The sequence below is a fragment of the Miscanthus floridulus genome, chromosome 10 (assembly GCF_019320115.1).
Source record: "Miscanthus floridulus cultivar M001 chromosome 10, ASM1932011v1, whole genome shotgun sequence".
Taxonomy (NCBI): domain Eukaryota; kingdom Viridiplantae; phylum Streptophyta; class Magnoliopsida; order Poales; family Poaceae; genus Miscanthus; species Miscanthus floridulus.
Genome location: NC_089589.1, coordinates 44,948,090 through 44,964,256, shown reverse-complemented (window position 1 = coordinate 44,964,256; position 16,167 = coordinate 44,948,090). Strand labels below are relative to the sequence as shown.

Sequence of the window (16,167 nt, the reverse complement as noted above, 5' to 3'; positions counted from 1 at the left end):
TTGAAACTTGTTTTTATGCTCGAGAAGCCGATGCTACGAACAACTTATCATCACCTTAGTTGTTCTTATCCTCGCTTCGTTCTCATAATCTCATTCCATGCTTATCCAATATGCACTGGCACCCGTGAAACATTCGACGCATTCACATCGTTTTCTCTTCATGTACCTCTCACAGGGAAGCTTGCCGCCTAAACTCCACCACAAAAGTTGGGGGCGGCCGCTACCCCCATGACGCGAGTATTCTTGACGTTTTCCACATTTGGCGACCGGCAGTTGGGCACAAAGAAAGCCAGCGAAAGGCGTCGAAACTTTTGTCATTTGTGCCTGGATGGTTACTCCAATCACCTAATTGAAGCGCCTTTCTATTTTCACTTTGTGTTGGAGAATGGAGATCTTGGTGATTGCATGGGATCGTATTTGTTGAGATTGTTGTTCGGCAAACCAACGAAAATATGTGAACGATTCGACGAAAAACAAAGAAAGACGATAAAGGCACGGACAAAACTATGCAGTGTGCACAGTGTGTGTTTACTGTTTAGAGAAGAATTTGTATGAATTTTCAGAACATCAGCTCGAGGCAGATCTCCTACTCGTAAGATGTAAATGAGGGTGGGAAAGGATGACGCTGAAAGTCGCTTCTCACTAGGTGACTTGTATCTCATCTTTATCCTCTTTTTACTTCATATATGTAAATCATCCAATGTGTCATCATCAGTGACTGCGTGCTAATCCCTGATGCATCAGTCAATTCAGAAAGCCAAATGTCACATACAAGCACACCACAAAGTGGCAAGTGCTGCTCATCATGGGCAAAAGGAATTCTACGATTTGTCCCGTTCCCGTCACTAGGGAGACGTTCCGATTCACTACCCATGGACCATTCAGCCTCAGAAAGTGATACCCTGCCCTGTCCCCAGTCCTCACTCCTCAACCATTGACCATTCATTTTCAGAAGCTGTTGTCAGCCATTACTCTCCCTCAGTCCTCACCCCCAATCAGTGCAATAATGACAGCATGTTAGTAATCCTGATTGATGGGTAGTAGCATTAAACAAAGAACACTCCGGATAAATCAACCTGCACATGCGCAATCAATCAGTGCTCGGCAAGTTGCCTGCATGCCTGAGTTTCGCGCCGACAAAAGCTTCCATTCATCCTTTTTCCCATTTCATTTACATACACATGGTACAGTCAAAACTTCTTGATTCTGGCAGCATGGGCCGCTGAGGCACATGGCAGGTACAATTAGGAGGCTTAATCACAATCGACAACAATAATTTACTAAGGGGAGGCTATAGCAAACAACATATCTAATTACGGACACAAAGGAATGGGGTGTTTGGTTTTCAAGGGGAGGGAGGGAGAGACCTAAACTGGCTTTCTACTATCCTTACATTGATCTGCTGTGTGTATGGTACAAAACAATACACTGGTATGGCTATGAGGGCTCCTGTCCTGTATGTACACCATGGGGCGCTCGCTCAGGGTTCCTGGCTGTTCACCCGGTGGTGAAGCTCGAGCATCTCCTGGTGGTTGGGGTCCACCGAGAGGGCTGCGCGGCAGTCCTGGAGGGCGCTCGAGATGTCGCCGATGTGCTCGTGGAAGGCCGCGCGCAGGTGGAGCAGGTTCAGGTCCGCCTTGAAGGCGATTGCCTTGGTCAGCTCTGCGATGGCCTCTTTCTCCTTGTGGTTGTCCATCAGCACTGAGCAACAGAATCAAATTAGGAAAGAGTCTGCGTCAGCAAATGAGGCGACAGAACAGTGAACAGATGAGCTAATTCATGGACTGAATGAAGTATATTATGGTTGTTACACCTACTGACCAAGTTGAACATAGACAATGGCAGACTACATTGACTTCTCACCAGCTAATGTCAGGAACCAGAGTAGTTGGTTCGTTAAAGTAGCACGAACCACTGGAAGTTGAGCAGATGAGCTACGTCTATTAACAATTATTATAAACTACTGCGTCAAGGATTTTATATTCAAGTTTCAATCTGCTTTGAATCTGGTGGCCTAGGATCACATCACGTCGTAGCTTTGTCATACTAAAATTATAAGAAACTGGATATGCCATGCAGCAGGAAGCGGTGCTTACCAGCAGCACGGTATCTGTAGGGATAGACTCGCAGAGGGTCGAGTTTGGTGACCATCTGCAAGTCCGTTTTTGTCAGCTCCCGGTCACAGTACTCAGATCTCTTCTCATATGCTGATGCATTGTTCCTGGCCTTCTCTATCAACTTGGTCATTTCATCGTATGCACCTGCTCTGTTGTTCCGAAGGAAATGAACCCTTGCAAGGCCTTGATGCGCTCTGGTGTGGCCAATCTTTAGGGCGTTAATGTAGCATTCAGCTGCCAGGTCTAGCTTTCCACAATCCACATAAACACTTCCAAGGTTGTTTAGAGCCTACAAGATGTTAGATAATTATCAGTAAGTTGCAGTTATGCACATCTCAAACTAGAATGACAGAGACATAAACAGGGCAGTTTCTCAAGTTCATGTATTTTTTTTAAATCTTTTCATTAGCCATTGAAAGGAGTGCTTCATTTATCTGTAGGGTTAAAGTGAAAATTTCCAGTAATAGTGATGATATCGGATGCTCTAACTTAGCTAACAGGCCAACTACTTGGCAGGAAATAAAATTAAACTAGAGTGTACCCAAGAGTCCAGTTGATCAGTTGCCATGTTAGGAGAAACAGGACAGCCATTTTTAAGAGTGATACTGACATTCCCATACTTAATGCAACAATAGTCAGTGAATAAATAGGACATCTTAACTTCCTAACAAAATTTAGCAACACCTGGCAGTTGAACAAATGCATAGGTGAAGAATGAAAGCAATAGCAAGAATCTAATACCCCTCTCTACCCCAAAAAAAGCGACTACTGAACAAATGTAGCAATCAATTTCTACTTCATATTTTCCAAGGAGAATGATGAAAGTCTAGGAAAAAAAATAAATAGTGGCAACTGGCAACAATATTCCTCTTTTTGGTACAAGATGTCTTAAATCCCAACATTATGCAGCATGTCAAGGCAGAAAAAGGACAACGGCTCCTGATCATTCATGGTCCATTTAGCTAAGTGAAATGCAGGAAATGATGCGGAGGGGAAAAAAAGAGCCCTTACCTGACCCTTCCGAAGTCTATCTGAGGGACACCGCAATGAATCTTCTAGAAGTGATACAACTGTTGCTGAGGTCGAAGGATCAAGACTCGAATCGGCCAAAGCATAAGCTTTCAGAAATAATGCCTCAAATGACCTTTGTATTGCAATTGATGCTTCCGCTTTCTGCAGTCCTTCCTCACAGTGGCCAGTATCATACAATATCCATCCTTCATAGACAAGCCTTTCATGATCACTTGCAGCATGCTCACGAGCAAGCTGCAAACTCCTCATTGCCGCCTCAGGACAGTTTAATCTGGTAACATAAAATGAAACCATATCAATCCTAACACCCCAAATAGCGATATCATAAAAAACATGCAGTAAGTTAGCACTTGGCACAGAAGACATGTGCAAAACATGCTGACAAGACAAACATGTGAGAACATTCCAGCTTTCAGACACATGATACTAGTAGGTGTAAGACATGCCAAGACGCCAAGTTGCCAAACCATGTGCAATAGCATGAGCATCTACTATGACCATTATTGTGTTACTCTATAATACTGGATTAGGCATACTATTCTTCTAAGCAATAACATAAATTAATTAATTTACCTGAGAAGAAGCAAAGATTGCCTAAAGTACAAAACTCCTTTGGCATTATCTGACTCCAGCATTTGATATATAACAGAGAGGGACCCTATATCATCCACAGCCGACCAGCGATCATAAAGTTGCATCCAACAGTCAGCAGCTGTCCACTGCTCTACATTCTCTAGCACTAGCATTCGCAGCTGCTTGGCAGCAACCCGGCCACCAATCATACGATAATCTGGGGCAAGAGTGAGGATTGCCTGCACATCACATAAGGCAGCCCTATAATCCTCAAGAGCAAGGTAGCAACAGAACCTCAGTTCTAAGCACTCCAGCACCAGCTTGAATCCAAGGATCCGGTTGATCTCCATCAATGCAGCTTCAACACTTTGCCTTTTCATCAAAGATGCAGCTCGGAACATATAGGGATATGTAAGAGTAGGGTCCAACTCAGTAGCCTTGTTGAGATTTTCTAACTTGTTATCACCTTCCAAATATAGTGCTCTCTCTTGATACATCCACCCAAGAGGCCACCGAGATGACATGACAGAGTCTAGCAACTTGAGAGCAAAATGCTTATTACCCCTAAGAGAGGCCAATCTAGCCAAACCCGCTAACGAATAGAGATGGCCTGCAGAAAAGGCAGCATTGAACAGGCGCTCAGATTCAGGGTAATCTTTCCTTAGAAATCTGGTGCATGCCAGCTGATGTAAGGCCAGCTGCTTCTGCCTAGAATCTAATGCCGACTCTACCAGCTTTTCCAAGAAACTTACAGTGACATCCGATGTTGGGTTGGTAGTCATGGAAACTTCACTAAGAAGGCAATATAGGGAGAAAGATGCATTGCCAACCATTGTCAATCTCTGTGCCTTATTTGCAGAGGAGAATATCCTAACCACTTGTTCATCATTCAAGCACTCTGGAAGCTCATTTAAGAGCACTTGCAAGCACGAAGCAGCAAGGATGGAACAGCCCAGCTCAAGAGCACACTCCATGAAGTCTATAGCATCTTGCCTTGAAGAGACGAAAGAAGCAAGCTTTCGCTCACAGGCATCTTTGAGGCCCTTGCAGCAAAATTTATTGGCAAAATCTAGCATCTCCAAGATAGCATCAGCGGACAAGTATGGTAGTCTTCCTGATAGGCTGAATTTACTGATTGCCCTCATGCCAATAGGGGAGATACCATTTCTAGACATGTCAATGACCTCCAGATACGATTCCCTAAATCCACCGTTAAGCATTGCATACAGTGGAGTCGACAGAGCGGCGAGCTTCCGCCGATCGCATGCAATCATATCATCTCTTATCCGGAAATGAACCACTGCAGAACCCCGAAACTCATCAGACTCATCATCATCACAGCTCATCACATGTGACCCAGTGGAGACCTGCGACACGAAATCCAGCAGCCTGAACTCCTGCGAGCACTTGCCGCACGAGGTGAGCAGGTCGGCGATCGCCTCCTCCCCTTTCTTCTCGTACTTGAGCCATGCCCCGAAGATGAGCTTCTCGTGTATGGTGCTCGCCTTCTCCCACGCGGACTGGAGGCTCCTCCGTGACAGCGTGGCCTCGCCGAGGCCGCGGAAGACCTGGAACTGGAGCAGGTACAGGCAGGACTTCTCGTCAGGAGGGCAGGACTCCAGCTCCTCATGTATCTGGGCCAGTACGTCGACATAGTCCGCGGGCTTGAAGTGCGGAAGCACCGCCGGCTCCGGCATCTTCATCAAGGAATCTCTGCAGCACAGACAGAAGAGGATGAACATCTCAATCAGCCAAGTTTGCACAGCCAAATCAACATCAGAACCTAAAAGACCGAGTCTTGTGGAACACAATTCAGGCATAACCGAGCACATCTTGCGAAATCAATCCGGAAATCAGATACGGCAGAGCAAGCGACGGGCGGGAGCTTACATGGAGGAGCCGGCGGCGGCATGGCCGGAGAACTTGGAGAGCTTCCCCCTCTCGAGGGGCAGCCATGAGTGGGGCGCGGAGTGGAGCTTGGTCTCCTTGCAGGCCGACTCGGAGAAGAAGAGCTTCCTCATGGCACATACCACGGCGAAGTGGCGAACCAAATCAGAACTCCACCTCCACTTGTTCCCCTCGAATCCACTCAAATCCTCGCCATCCAGGGGCCCAAATCACCCGGAATTTGCAAGAAACGCCGCGAATCAAACCCCGGCGCCAGCCGCGTGGCGGGGACCGGCGGCGAGATTCGGAGCCCCAAGAAGGCAAGAATTCCGGAGGGGGCGCGCCCCGGGAAGGCGGCGGCGCGGCGGCTTTGGACTTTGGAGGCCCGGTCGAGCTCCCGAGCAGGCGGCGGAACCCGGCCCAAACCACCGACCGCAGCTAGAGGGGGAAGGCAGGCAGGCACCAATCTGCAGCTAGAGAGGGAGAGGGGAGTGGGAGAGCGGGGGCGGATAGAGAGAGGTGGAGAGAGAAACCCAAAGGCGCCGGCTTTAATGGCACGACACGGCCCAGCGGGGCGGGCGCAGCACCAGCAAGAAGCCAAGCGGGGAAGTAGTAACCACTCCGCCACCCGAGCGCGCGCGCGAGCGAGCGAGCTCTCCTCTCCCACCCCCAACCACACCTCACCTCGCAACCAAATCCAACCCAACCCGACCCGGGGTATACGGGAGAAGAAAAAGGGGGAGCAAGCGAATCCACCACCAGCCACCAGCACGGGGAGAGCGGGTGCGAAAGCCCCCAAGATTTGTTCGCTCCGCTCTCGCTGCTGCGGCGGGAGGAGGGTGACGGACGGTTGGAGGGGAGGGACAGGGGAGGGGAGTAGGCCTGCGTGCGCTGTGCGGTGTGCGCAGGCGGTCCGGCGCGGGCGGCGGGGTCCCGCGATTCGGCCGGCTGCTGCTTTGGGACGGAATTCCTGGGAATCCAAAGCCCCGACGAACGCTTTTGTGCAGCCGCTGCTGTCAGTGACCCCCACCACCCCTTCTCTCTGGGGCTGGTTTAGTTTGCAAATTTTTTAGCGAAATAGTACTATAACACTTTTGTTGTTATTTGATAATTAGTGTCTAATCATAATCTAATTAGGCTTAAAAGATTCGTATCGTGAATTTCGTCTAAACTGTGTAATTAGTTTTATTTTTTATTTATATTTAATGCTTCATACATGCGTCTAAAGATTCGATGTGACGAAAAATCTTAAAAAATTTTGTAAAATAAAGTGGAACTAAACAGTACCCTAGTCTCTCGCTTTGGTGAGGAATATGGGACAGAAAGACTAGCCCTTTATCGATCTACTACCGAGGCCCAGTTTAGTTCCTAAAATTTTGCCAAATTTTTTAAGATTCTCCGTCACATCGAATCTTTGGACGCATGCATAAAGCATTAAATATAAATAAAAAATAAAACTAATTACACAGTTTAGACGAAATCCACGAGACGAATCTTTTAAGCCTAATTAGACTATGATTGGACACTAATTGCCAAATAACAACGAAAACCGCTACCGTACATTTTACCAAATTTTTTGGCATCTAAACAAGGCCCAATTCCCCCTTCCTTCTTTTCTTCCTTCCTTCCTTCCTTCCTTCCCTTCCTCTGTCGCGAACACGACGAAGCACAACAGAGAGAGAGAGAGAGCTCTCGTGTTAAGCAAGGATCATCAAGGGCGGCTATAGCCGTATCCGCCGGATAAGCACGCGCCTAATCGCGTCGGAATCCCGTGTTCGTGTGGCCGTAGCGTAGCGTCGGGCCCCCTGCCGCTGCCGACCGCCGAGTGCTGCTGTGGTGCCTGGTGCGTGCGATGGCGTCGTGCGGCGTCACGCACTGGGGCCTGGCCGGAGCCGGCCGTAGTGCCTGCGCCGCTGGTCCAGGCCAGAGGCTCCACCAGACCAGCAGAGTCGCCCAATGCCAGTGGCGCGTTTGTGCTCGCGACGTGACTTTTCTTTTTGCCACTTCTTTCGGGGTGGCAGTAGCACTTTTTTTGGGGTTCGTTTTACGGTTTTACGTGGCCATGACGAGTGCACGGCCCGGCCGGCGCGCGCGTGGACGGCGGGCGGCCAGTCGGCGAGTGCGTGGCCGTGGCGGCGGTGGCGCACGCGGTTTCGGTTGCGGTGGCGCACGAGGGGGAGGGTGGAACGGAATCGCGTGCGCGGGGTGGTAGTCATTTACTGCCAACGTACACATTGGTTGTGCCCGTTAATGGTATTTCACAAGTAGCGATAGGTAAATTGGGTAGTTGCAACAAATGAGGAGGGAATGGTTTCTGCAAAATTGAATGACATCAGATTAGTATTTATTTCATAAAGTAAAAAATGTTGGGTCGTCCTATGCCAAGGTACACATTGGTTATATATATATATATATATGCTTTCAACCGATCGTAGCTTGGTTTGTTGGATTTGACCCGAGTCTCTCGACGTAATACCATGGATGCTCCCATTTTTTTCATGAACCTGTGCTTGAGGTGTTAGAGAATATTAGTGATGATGGTACTAATGGGGAAAAAAACTAGCATCTGGATTGATAGAAAAAATGGAGTCATTTCAATTTATGTTCATATTGCATCTGATGATTAGAGTATTGGGGATAACTCAAGACCTATCACAATGTTTGCAAAAGAAAAATCAAAACATTGTTTGTGCAATAGGATTGATTGGTTCTGTGATGAGAAATATAAATGCCATGAGGGAAAATGGTTGGGATAATCTTTTAGAGAAGACAAAAGCCTTTGCTGCCAAACACAATATAGACATTCCTAATATGGAAGATATGATACGAATGAGAGGTCGTTCAAAATGTCGTGGAGCCAAATATGTGACCTACTACCATCATATTCATCATGGGATTTTCAATGTTGTCCTTGATCAAATAATTTGTGAGTTGAACAATTGATTTCCAGAAAGATCAACTCAACTATTGAGATGTGTTGCTTGTCTTGATCCGACAAATGAGTTTGTCAACTTTGAGATAGAGAAATTAGTTGAGCTTGCTAAGATTTATTATGCTGACTTTAGTGATTATGAATGTGAAAAGCTAAGAACTGAGCTTGAAAATTTCATGGATGAAGTCAAACATGATGAAGAATTTTGCTCTTGTATTGATCTTGGTGGCCTTGCTGAGAAGATGGTTACAACTGATAGACATACATATTTTCCTTTGGTGTATCGCCTCATTGAGCTTGCATTGATATTGCCCGTGGCAATAGCAACAGTTGAAAGAGCCTTCTCTGCTATGAATATTATCAAGACCGACAGGAGGAATAAAATGAATGATGATTGGATGAATAATAGCATGATATGCTATATTGAGCGGGATTTGTTTGCATCCATTGAAGATGATAAAATTTTAAAGCGCTTTCAAGGCTTAAGAAACCGTAAGATAAACTTGCCACCTAAAGTCCCAAGGTGCGCATTGTTTTAGAGCTTTTCTTTGTATTTGTTATCTTGGTTATTGAAGAAATGTTTGACATTTAAAAATTATGTAGCATTGAGCGTGGCGGTTCAAGTGGTGTGAATTCATGAAGATGGAAGACTCCTTGTATTTGGTACTTTTCTATGCTTATTATCATAATTCTATGTATCTTTGACTTTGAGCACTTTGAATCAATTATCTAATTCTATGCTTATTAGTGTTAGTGTACAGTGTCCAGCGAGCAAATTTTTTTTGGCCTATGTTGTTTAGCCCCCTCTTGGTCCGTTTCTGGATCCGCCACTGCACATCGGTAGTAAGCGTACCTCATCAATCTCGAGATTCATTGGTTCCTTCTTTTTCGAGGTGCTCATAGGATCCGGTGTGTACGTGTGTGCTTAACTTTACATGTGCGACTGTTTGAGTATGTAATATAATTTGCTAAACAAAGAAAATCGGTGAATTACAGACTTTATGTAAAATCTATAATTCCTATATCTTCATTACGTCCAAAACATCACCAAACAAAATTGATGGATAAAGAGTTGAGTAATCCATTAGCTAATAAATCATTTTTCCTATAAAAAAGAAGAAGAGTCGAGTGCCCCTAAAGTCCTAAACTACACTACAAACCTAGACTCTACATCTGTTCCGTTTTGGACTGTTTCAAGTTGCAACACTGACTTTTGACCTCCAAGATCTGGTGGTACTAGATCGGGAGCGGTAGCTCTTTCCACACGTTATTTTCTTTTTCTCTACTATTCATGCCCATGCCAACATCAAAGGATCTAACAATACAGCTACGATGCTAGTTAAGTATTGCCACAAAAAATTAAGTGTGATAACCTTTTTTTTTTAAAAAAAGTTGCGCACACATAATGTTCTTTCTTAGTCTTCCCTCTGCTCAGTATTTTATTTTGTGGTGTCTGGTGGTTTACACCTTGCTCGCCAACGAATTTTAATTTTTTCCCGCAACTTAAATGGATTAGATGAAATGAAGAAATAAACTGCCGCCGCGCGCGGACGTTTGTATGGACGAGAACGTACGGCAACTCGATCGCCCTCTGTCCATTTCGTCCCAATTTTTTTAAGTTTTTTTTTTTCTGAGGAAGGAGTATATATCTATGGCCCCGTTCGCTTCGCTGAAAAAACAAACCGAAACATTGTTCCGGCTGATTTATTATGAGAGAAAAATAATGTTCCGATTGAAAAAACAAGCTAAAAAGTACGGATTATAAGACCAGCGAACAGAGCCTATATTCTATATTACATATAAGATGCTTTAAACAAGTAAGCATGGATTATCCTTTTGGTAAACAATATAAGATGCTTTAAACAAGCTGAAAATTTAAGATGCTTTAAACAAGTAAGCATGGATTACATATAAGATGCTTTAAACAATCTGTCGGCACACTATATCTGTTAAAAAAAACTACCGGATATGCTACCAATTTTGTGTATCGGATGGATAGCACATTTGGGGTACATGAAACACACACACACACAAAGGCCCGTGCCGTAATCGATATCGGCTAGTAAGCAGTAGTAGTACTTCAGTGAAGTATGGCAGTAGAATCTCTGACTACAGTCACACACTGACATCTGGTTTTGGTATGGTAGATATCTGACTTGATCAACACAGACTTTTCAGAGTCAAACTTGGTCGTCCTACCAATCCTGTCGCACATGGTCAACGGTAAAAAGGGTCTGAATCCTGCCCCTTTCATACGTCACTCTGTGTGTACTACTTTTGGGACGTACGGAGTACATTTCTCTGTGGGAGCACGAAAGACAGTCAGTTTGAAACACAGGAATAAAAAATATGGGAATAAGAAAAAACACAGAAATATGGTGAGTGTGTAGTGGTAAAATAAAGAAAAGAAAAAACGTGAAAAATAACTAGAAAGAATGTTTAGAACGCAAGAATCCATAACACAGGAAAAACACAGGAATTCATAGCACAGTGTGAGCGCAAGCACCGTAGGAAATTTTCCATCGATTCGGAGCTCATTTTTTGTTTCCTATAAAAGTACATGCTTCTCTACCGTTCCTATAGAAAGTTGGTTGCCGATTCCTCCATACCAAACGCATAGTGACATCAGCAAAACAGAGGTTTAGGTTCCTTTAAAATTCTTTTGAACTTCCTCTATTCCAAACAAGGCCTCAAAGGGAAAGTCGTGTAGTTATAAAAAAAAATAGGGGGATGTGTTTCCATGTTCCAGCCCAGCAGAATACAGTCTCACACAGTCACACAAAGAGTAAAAGGTTACATTTGAAATAGAAAAAGGACGTGGAGGGGATGTACACGGGTGTTTGGATTTACCTCCTAAACTTTAGTCGTTGTCTAATCGGATGTTTAGACACATACATAAAGTATTAAATATAGACTAATTACGAAACTAAATGTATAGATTGAGACTGTTTTGCAAGACGATTTTTTAAGCCTAATTAGTCCATGATTTGACAATGTGGTGCTACAGTAAGCATGTGCTAGTGACGGATTAATTAGGCTTAATAAATTCGTCTCGTGGGTTACTGACGGATTCTGTAATTTATTTTTTTATTAGTATCCGAACACCCCATACGACACCCCATGCGACACCTTCAGCTTTAATCACTGATCCAACCAACACACGTACTCTTCGTGAAAACAAAAAAAACACACACACACATACATAGGTGCATACATAAATCAAAATTCATTTAATATATCTCTAGTTTCACACAAGATATGTCCCCTTTTTTCTTAACTTTTCTTTTGTTTTGTAGAATTGGTTGTTCATATCGTGTCCCAAAACCAAAAGGCCAAAAGAAAAGAGGCATAGTCGATCGTGGCTTGGTGCATTCAGGCTTACAAAAGGGCTATACCAATATTCTTGACCACCCGCCACTAAAAGTATTGATGCTTTTTGGCTGGCGTGAGCATATATAGTACCGTACCTCAAGGGCTAAAAATGGGATTGGCATGTCCAAAGGATGCCGCGTCATTTCTCGAGGGTGGAATATTATTATCTTCAACGATTTGTCTAGGAATTAGGACGATGAAAAGCATGGAGTCGTCTTTGGGCGGGGCACTTCTTCAATATATGAAAATGAGATGAGATCGGTCTTGAGGCGACCGAGCACCACCACATTTACCGAACCTGCTTGGTTTCTACATGTGTGGTTTGCACGTGAAATGATAAACCGCGAACCCCATTTTCCACACGTGTGTGGTTTTTTATGTGTTGGCTTTTGGATTGTTGAGTCGGTTCCTTGTTTCCTTCAAATTAATAACATTATATTAAGGGCATGTTTGACTTGGATATACATGACTAGTTACTAGTCAAGGCTAGCTATAACCTGATATTAAGAGTCTGTTTGGAAACACATAATTAGTTACTAATTAAGGCTAAAAACTAGTTCAGATTAGGCCATGTTTGGATCAAGGAGATAGTAGTTAGCTATTAATACTTATAGCTCCTTAATCCAAACGGGTCTAGCTAATAGTTTAGCCAATTCTCCAGTAAATACTTAACTAACAATTATTTTATTATTGCAAAAAAGGGTGGGATGGGAAGGATTACATACATTATTGAAAAAAAAATCGTGGAACAGGGGCAGGGAAACCAGACGGACATAACGGCTAGTGGTGGTGGTGGACTAGGGGTGCGTGATGTGGACAGGAGCGCGGCACTACGCACTCACAGTGACAGCCCGTCAGATCCGTGTGCCCGGGCCGACCCGGGAACCAACGGTAGCGCGGAGGCAGCCAACCGACCCAACGGCTCTGCCACCACCAGGCCAAGCGCCTCGGTGCACCGGCCGCATGGACCGGCGCACTTGGCCCACGCGCGGGCGTGAGGATGCATACGCCGCTCGGGCGGTGTGGCCCCGTGCACCGGGTCTACGAGGCAGGCGGCGGCATGGTTGTTTCTCAATGGTCTCCAAAGCTTTTTGACTTTGCAGGCAGAGGCAGGCGTAGCAGCAGCAGGTGATCACTGATTTGGTACTAATTAATAATCAGGTGTGCTGAGATCGTGGCTGCTGCTGCTGCTAATTGCATGCGTTTGGTCTGTCCAAGTGTCGATCACCGGTTAGGAGCTACCAGTACAGTGTACATGCATGCATGGTGAACGCGGCCAAAACGCCTGACTAACTTGACCACTGGACCATATATGTGCTGCCTTCAGGGCACCAAAAAAAAAAGCGTAGCAATTTGGTTTCTGAATATCCAATTTGCAATGGCTTCTCTCTCTTTTTTTTTGTTTCTCCTGACATTTTTCGTTATTATGCTTATTATACAAGAGCACGTGCATGCATCTCTCATGTTTTCCATGCATGTCTTGCAAAGGCACAAGGCTCTGCTGTGTCTGTGACCGTCACACGCATACACATGGTGGATGTACATCCTTTTTAATAAACTCATAGTACTACGTAGTACGTGTGGATATTGCGATGCTCGAAGAAGTTGACCTACCAAGCATGTAGTACCACGTACTAGCTACCTAGACTGATGACCCCACACGTGCAGTCAGTAATTCTATATGCACACAGTGACACATACGTATATATCACAGCTACCTAACAACGCGACCAAGGCCGGGCAAAGTGATTAGGATATAAGTATAATAAGCCGACATGTTTAACCGCGTTTGGCCATGGCAGGTACACTTGCTACGCGTCCACGTCAGCTTCGAAAGGACACAAACTAATAATTTATTTACTCGGCTCAGCTTGGGCCTTCGGGGCATTGCCGACCAACTGCTCCGATCCGGCGCGGCCGGTCAAAATCAAGCAAAGCAATATAGCCACTAGCCAGCATGCGCAACCCGACGCAGGAGGAAATATATAATCAGACGTTAGCAACAGTCGACCGACCGGTTATTTAGCCAGCCTGATGATATATATACGCAATCATGGTTTAGTAGGCGTACCGAAAGCTGCATATAATAGGTTACCCTAATGTTGCCTTTTTTTTTTTTGGTAACCTCTACCTATAGTTTTTTACTTCTCTGCTATGTGATACTTCGTGTGTCCATAAAAGAATGCAACTATTGTAGTAGTTTAACTTTGATCAAGTTTATAGCAAATAATATTCATATTTATATCTCCAATTAAACTGGTTCGGTATAAAAATATATTTCATAATTAATCTAATAATATTTATCTTGTATCATAAATGTTAATATTTTTTTGTATAACTTTGATCAAACTTGAAATCATTTGGTTTCTCGAACAACGAAAATTTCATTCTTCTGTGGATGAAAGGAAGAAGTATCTTTATGAACATTCCGCAAGAATAAAAGTTACTTCGAAGGAGAGCTGGTAAATAAAGTTTCTTAGCATCACATTCGCATAATAAATATAAAATCACCATGTGTATATTCTATGTATGTGTTCGTAAATATATATGGTGACATGAACATATATTATTGCCATGATGCTCAACGTGGACATTTCTACTTACAATTCGAAAGAAGTCCCAAGTACGATATCCGTGACCTCATTGTGGCAAAGGAAAACATTTCTTAAATTAATTGTACAAAAGTTAAAGAGATTTAAGGGCACATTTTTCTATTCCGCTGGAGCACACTCCTCTATGTAGGCGACGTGTTGTGTAGGCCGCGCTCACCTGCCTTTGGGTTGGTTCGGTGTGGTTATTGGTGCTTTGACTTCTCTATTGCAGCACTACTCTACTCTAGTGGTATTGTAGCAAGAGTCGGTGAAGTCTCCAACAACTAATTCTGATGGCGTGTTGTACCAAAAAAATTTTCTACCTTAATACGAAGACGTGCAAACCTTTTGTGTGATTGAGAAAAAAAAACAACTAGTTCCGTCGGCTCCTCCATTTCGTAGTTTATTTTTAGCAGAAAAAGTCCTCACCACGCTCAACTATCACGCGAGCCTGATTTACCTGCCTCAATTAAGAAATTGGATTTTTAGGCTCCTACAATTCTTGAAACTGCCCGATTAACCTTGTGGCTGACTTGGCGCCATGTCAACCAATGTACATAGCGCCACGCCAGCTATAAGAGAGGTAAATCAAACTTTTGCAGTAGTTTAGGGGGCTCCGAGGTCCATTAGACTTTACAAAAAATTATGACTTTTTTTAAAAATATCTAAATATTTTTCTAAAAGAAATTTATACTAAAAATTTTAAAAATTCATAACTCAGAAAAATACGAAACCAGTTCAATATTTTTTCTAAAATCATGTTGTATATATGAGGTTTGGCAGTTTTATAGTTTTATTTTGAAGAGTATCTTATTGACTTGAGCAGGTACACATATCTTGAGGTTCTAGGAGACATTTTAGTAATCTGAATGGTACTAACCGCACCTGCTTAATTTTGGTTTCGAAGATATATATGCCCCTATCGTTTTGTTTATCACGTACACGCATGGTCCGGTTAATCAGGACGGCGGATTAGGTCTTGCGTACGTGAGAGAAAACCCTGTCGTGCCAGGCTTACTGGAGCAGCTAGCCGGCCACTGCCAGACAGCCTCAACCGGCCCAGTGCCCGTGGTGCATGAGGTTTTAATTGTGGTTAGTACAACTGCACTTCGTTTTCAGCAATATCCATGGGGTGTCCAGCTCATTAATCAAGCCGTGTGTTCTGGTGACTAGATTATTCCAATGTTGTCTAGTTGCTCGTGCTTGTGTCGTGTTGAGTAACCGACTCTAGCTAATTAGTAATCATCATGGTTCACGACTAGCTTTTGTGGCTCTGTGAGTGAGGATTGCACTCCAGATTTTGCTGTCATGCTAGTATGAACTACCCTATCAATCTGTGCTACAACACAGTCTAAAATCTTGTAGTATTATATAAGTATTAAAAGTTTTGTGGATAGATTTAGTATGTACAGCTAATCATCAAAACTGATTATCTTACCATTTCTGTATTATTCATAACACAATGTCCATTTGAATGCTATAATATTTATATAAATTTATTAATTACTCTATGTATTTTTATCCTTTGCAAGGACTATATGTTCTCGATGAATGTATTAACGTCAATCATGCGTTGTGCACCTATAGAGTCAAGGTTAAAACTTAAACAAACCTAAATAGATTTTACGATCGAAGTAAGAAAGTTACTATTTGTTGCTCCATT

At 43.8% G+C, this 16,167-nt stretch overlaps 1 protein-coding gene across 1 annotated transcript; it reads right to left on the bottom strand.

Moving 5' to 3' along the window:
- Positions 1–1,065: 1,065 nt before the first annotated feature.
- Positions 1,066–6,631, bottom strand: LOC136486555 (ETO1-like protein 1). Its single transcript, XM_066483469.1, has 5 exons — positions 5,613–6,631; positions 3,723–5,435; positions 3,129–3,420; positions 2,097–2,406; positions 1,066–1,701 (listed from the first exon to the last, which is right to left on the bottom strand). The coding sequence occupies exons 1-5, from the start codon at positions 5,741–5,743 to the stop codon at positions 1,481–1,483; spliced, it is 2,667 nt and encodes an 888-aa protein (XP_066339566.1). The 5' UTR covers positions 5,744–6,631; the 3' UTR covers positions 1,066–1,480.
- Positions 6,632–16,167: the final 9,536 nt, after the last annotated feature.

Excerpts from the sequence above, each read along its gene's own strand:
- LOC136486555 (XM_066483469.1), bottom strand. The coding sequence starts at position 5,743 with ATGAGGAAGCTCTTCTTCTCCGAGTCGGCCTGCAAGGAGACCAAGCTC. Across the intron at positions 3,421-3,722 it reads CAATCTTTGCTTCTTCTCAG|ATTAAACTGTCCTGAGGCGG; the intron begins GTAAATTAATTA and ends TTATGTTACCAG. Across the intron at positions 1,702-2,096 it reads CTACAGATACCGTGCTGCTG|TGCTGATGGACAACCACAAG; the intron begins GTAAGCACCGCT and ends TCTGTTGCTCAG.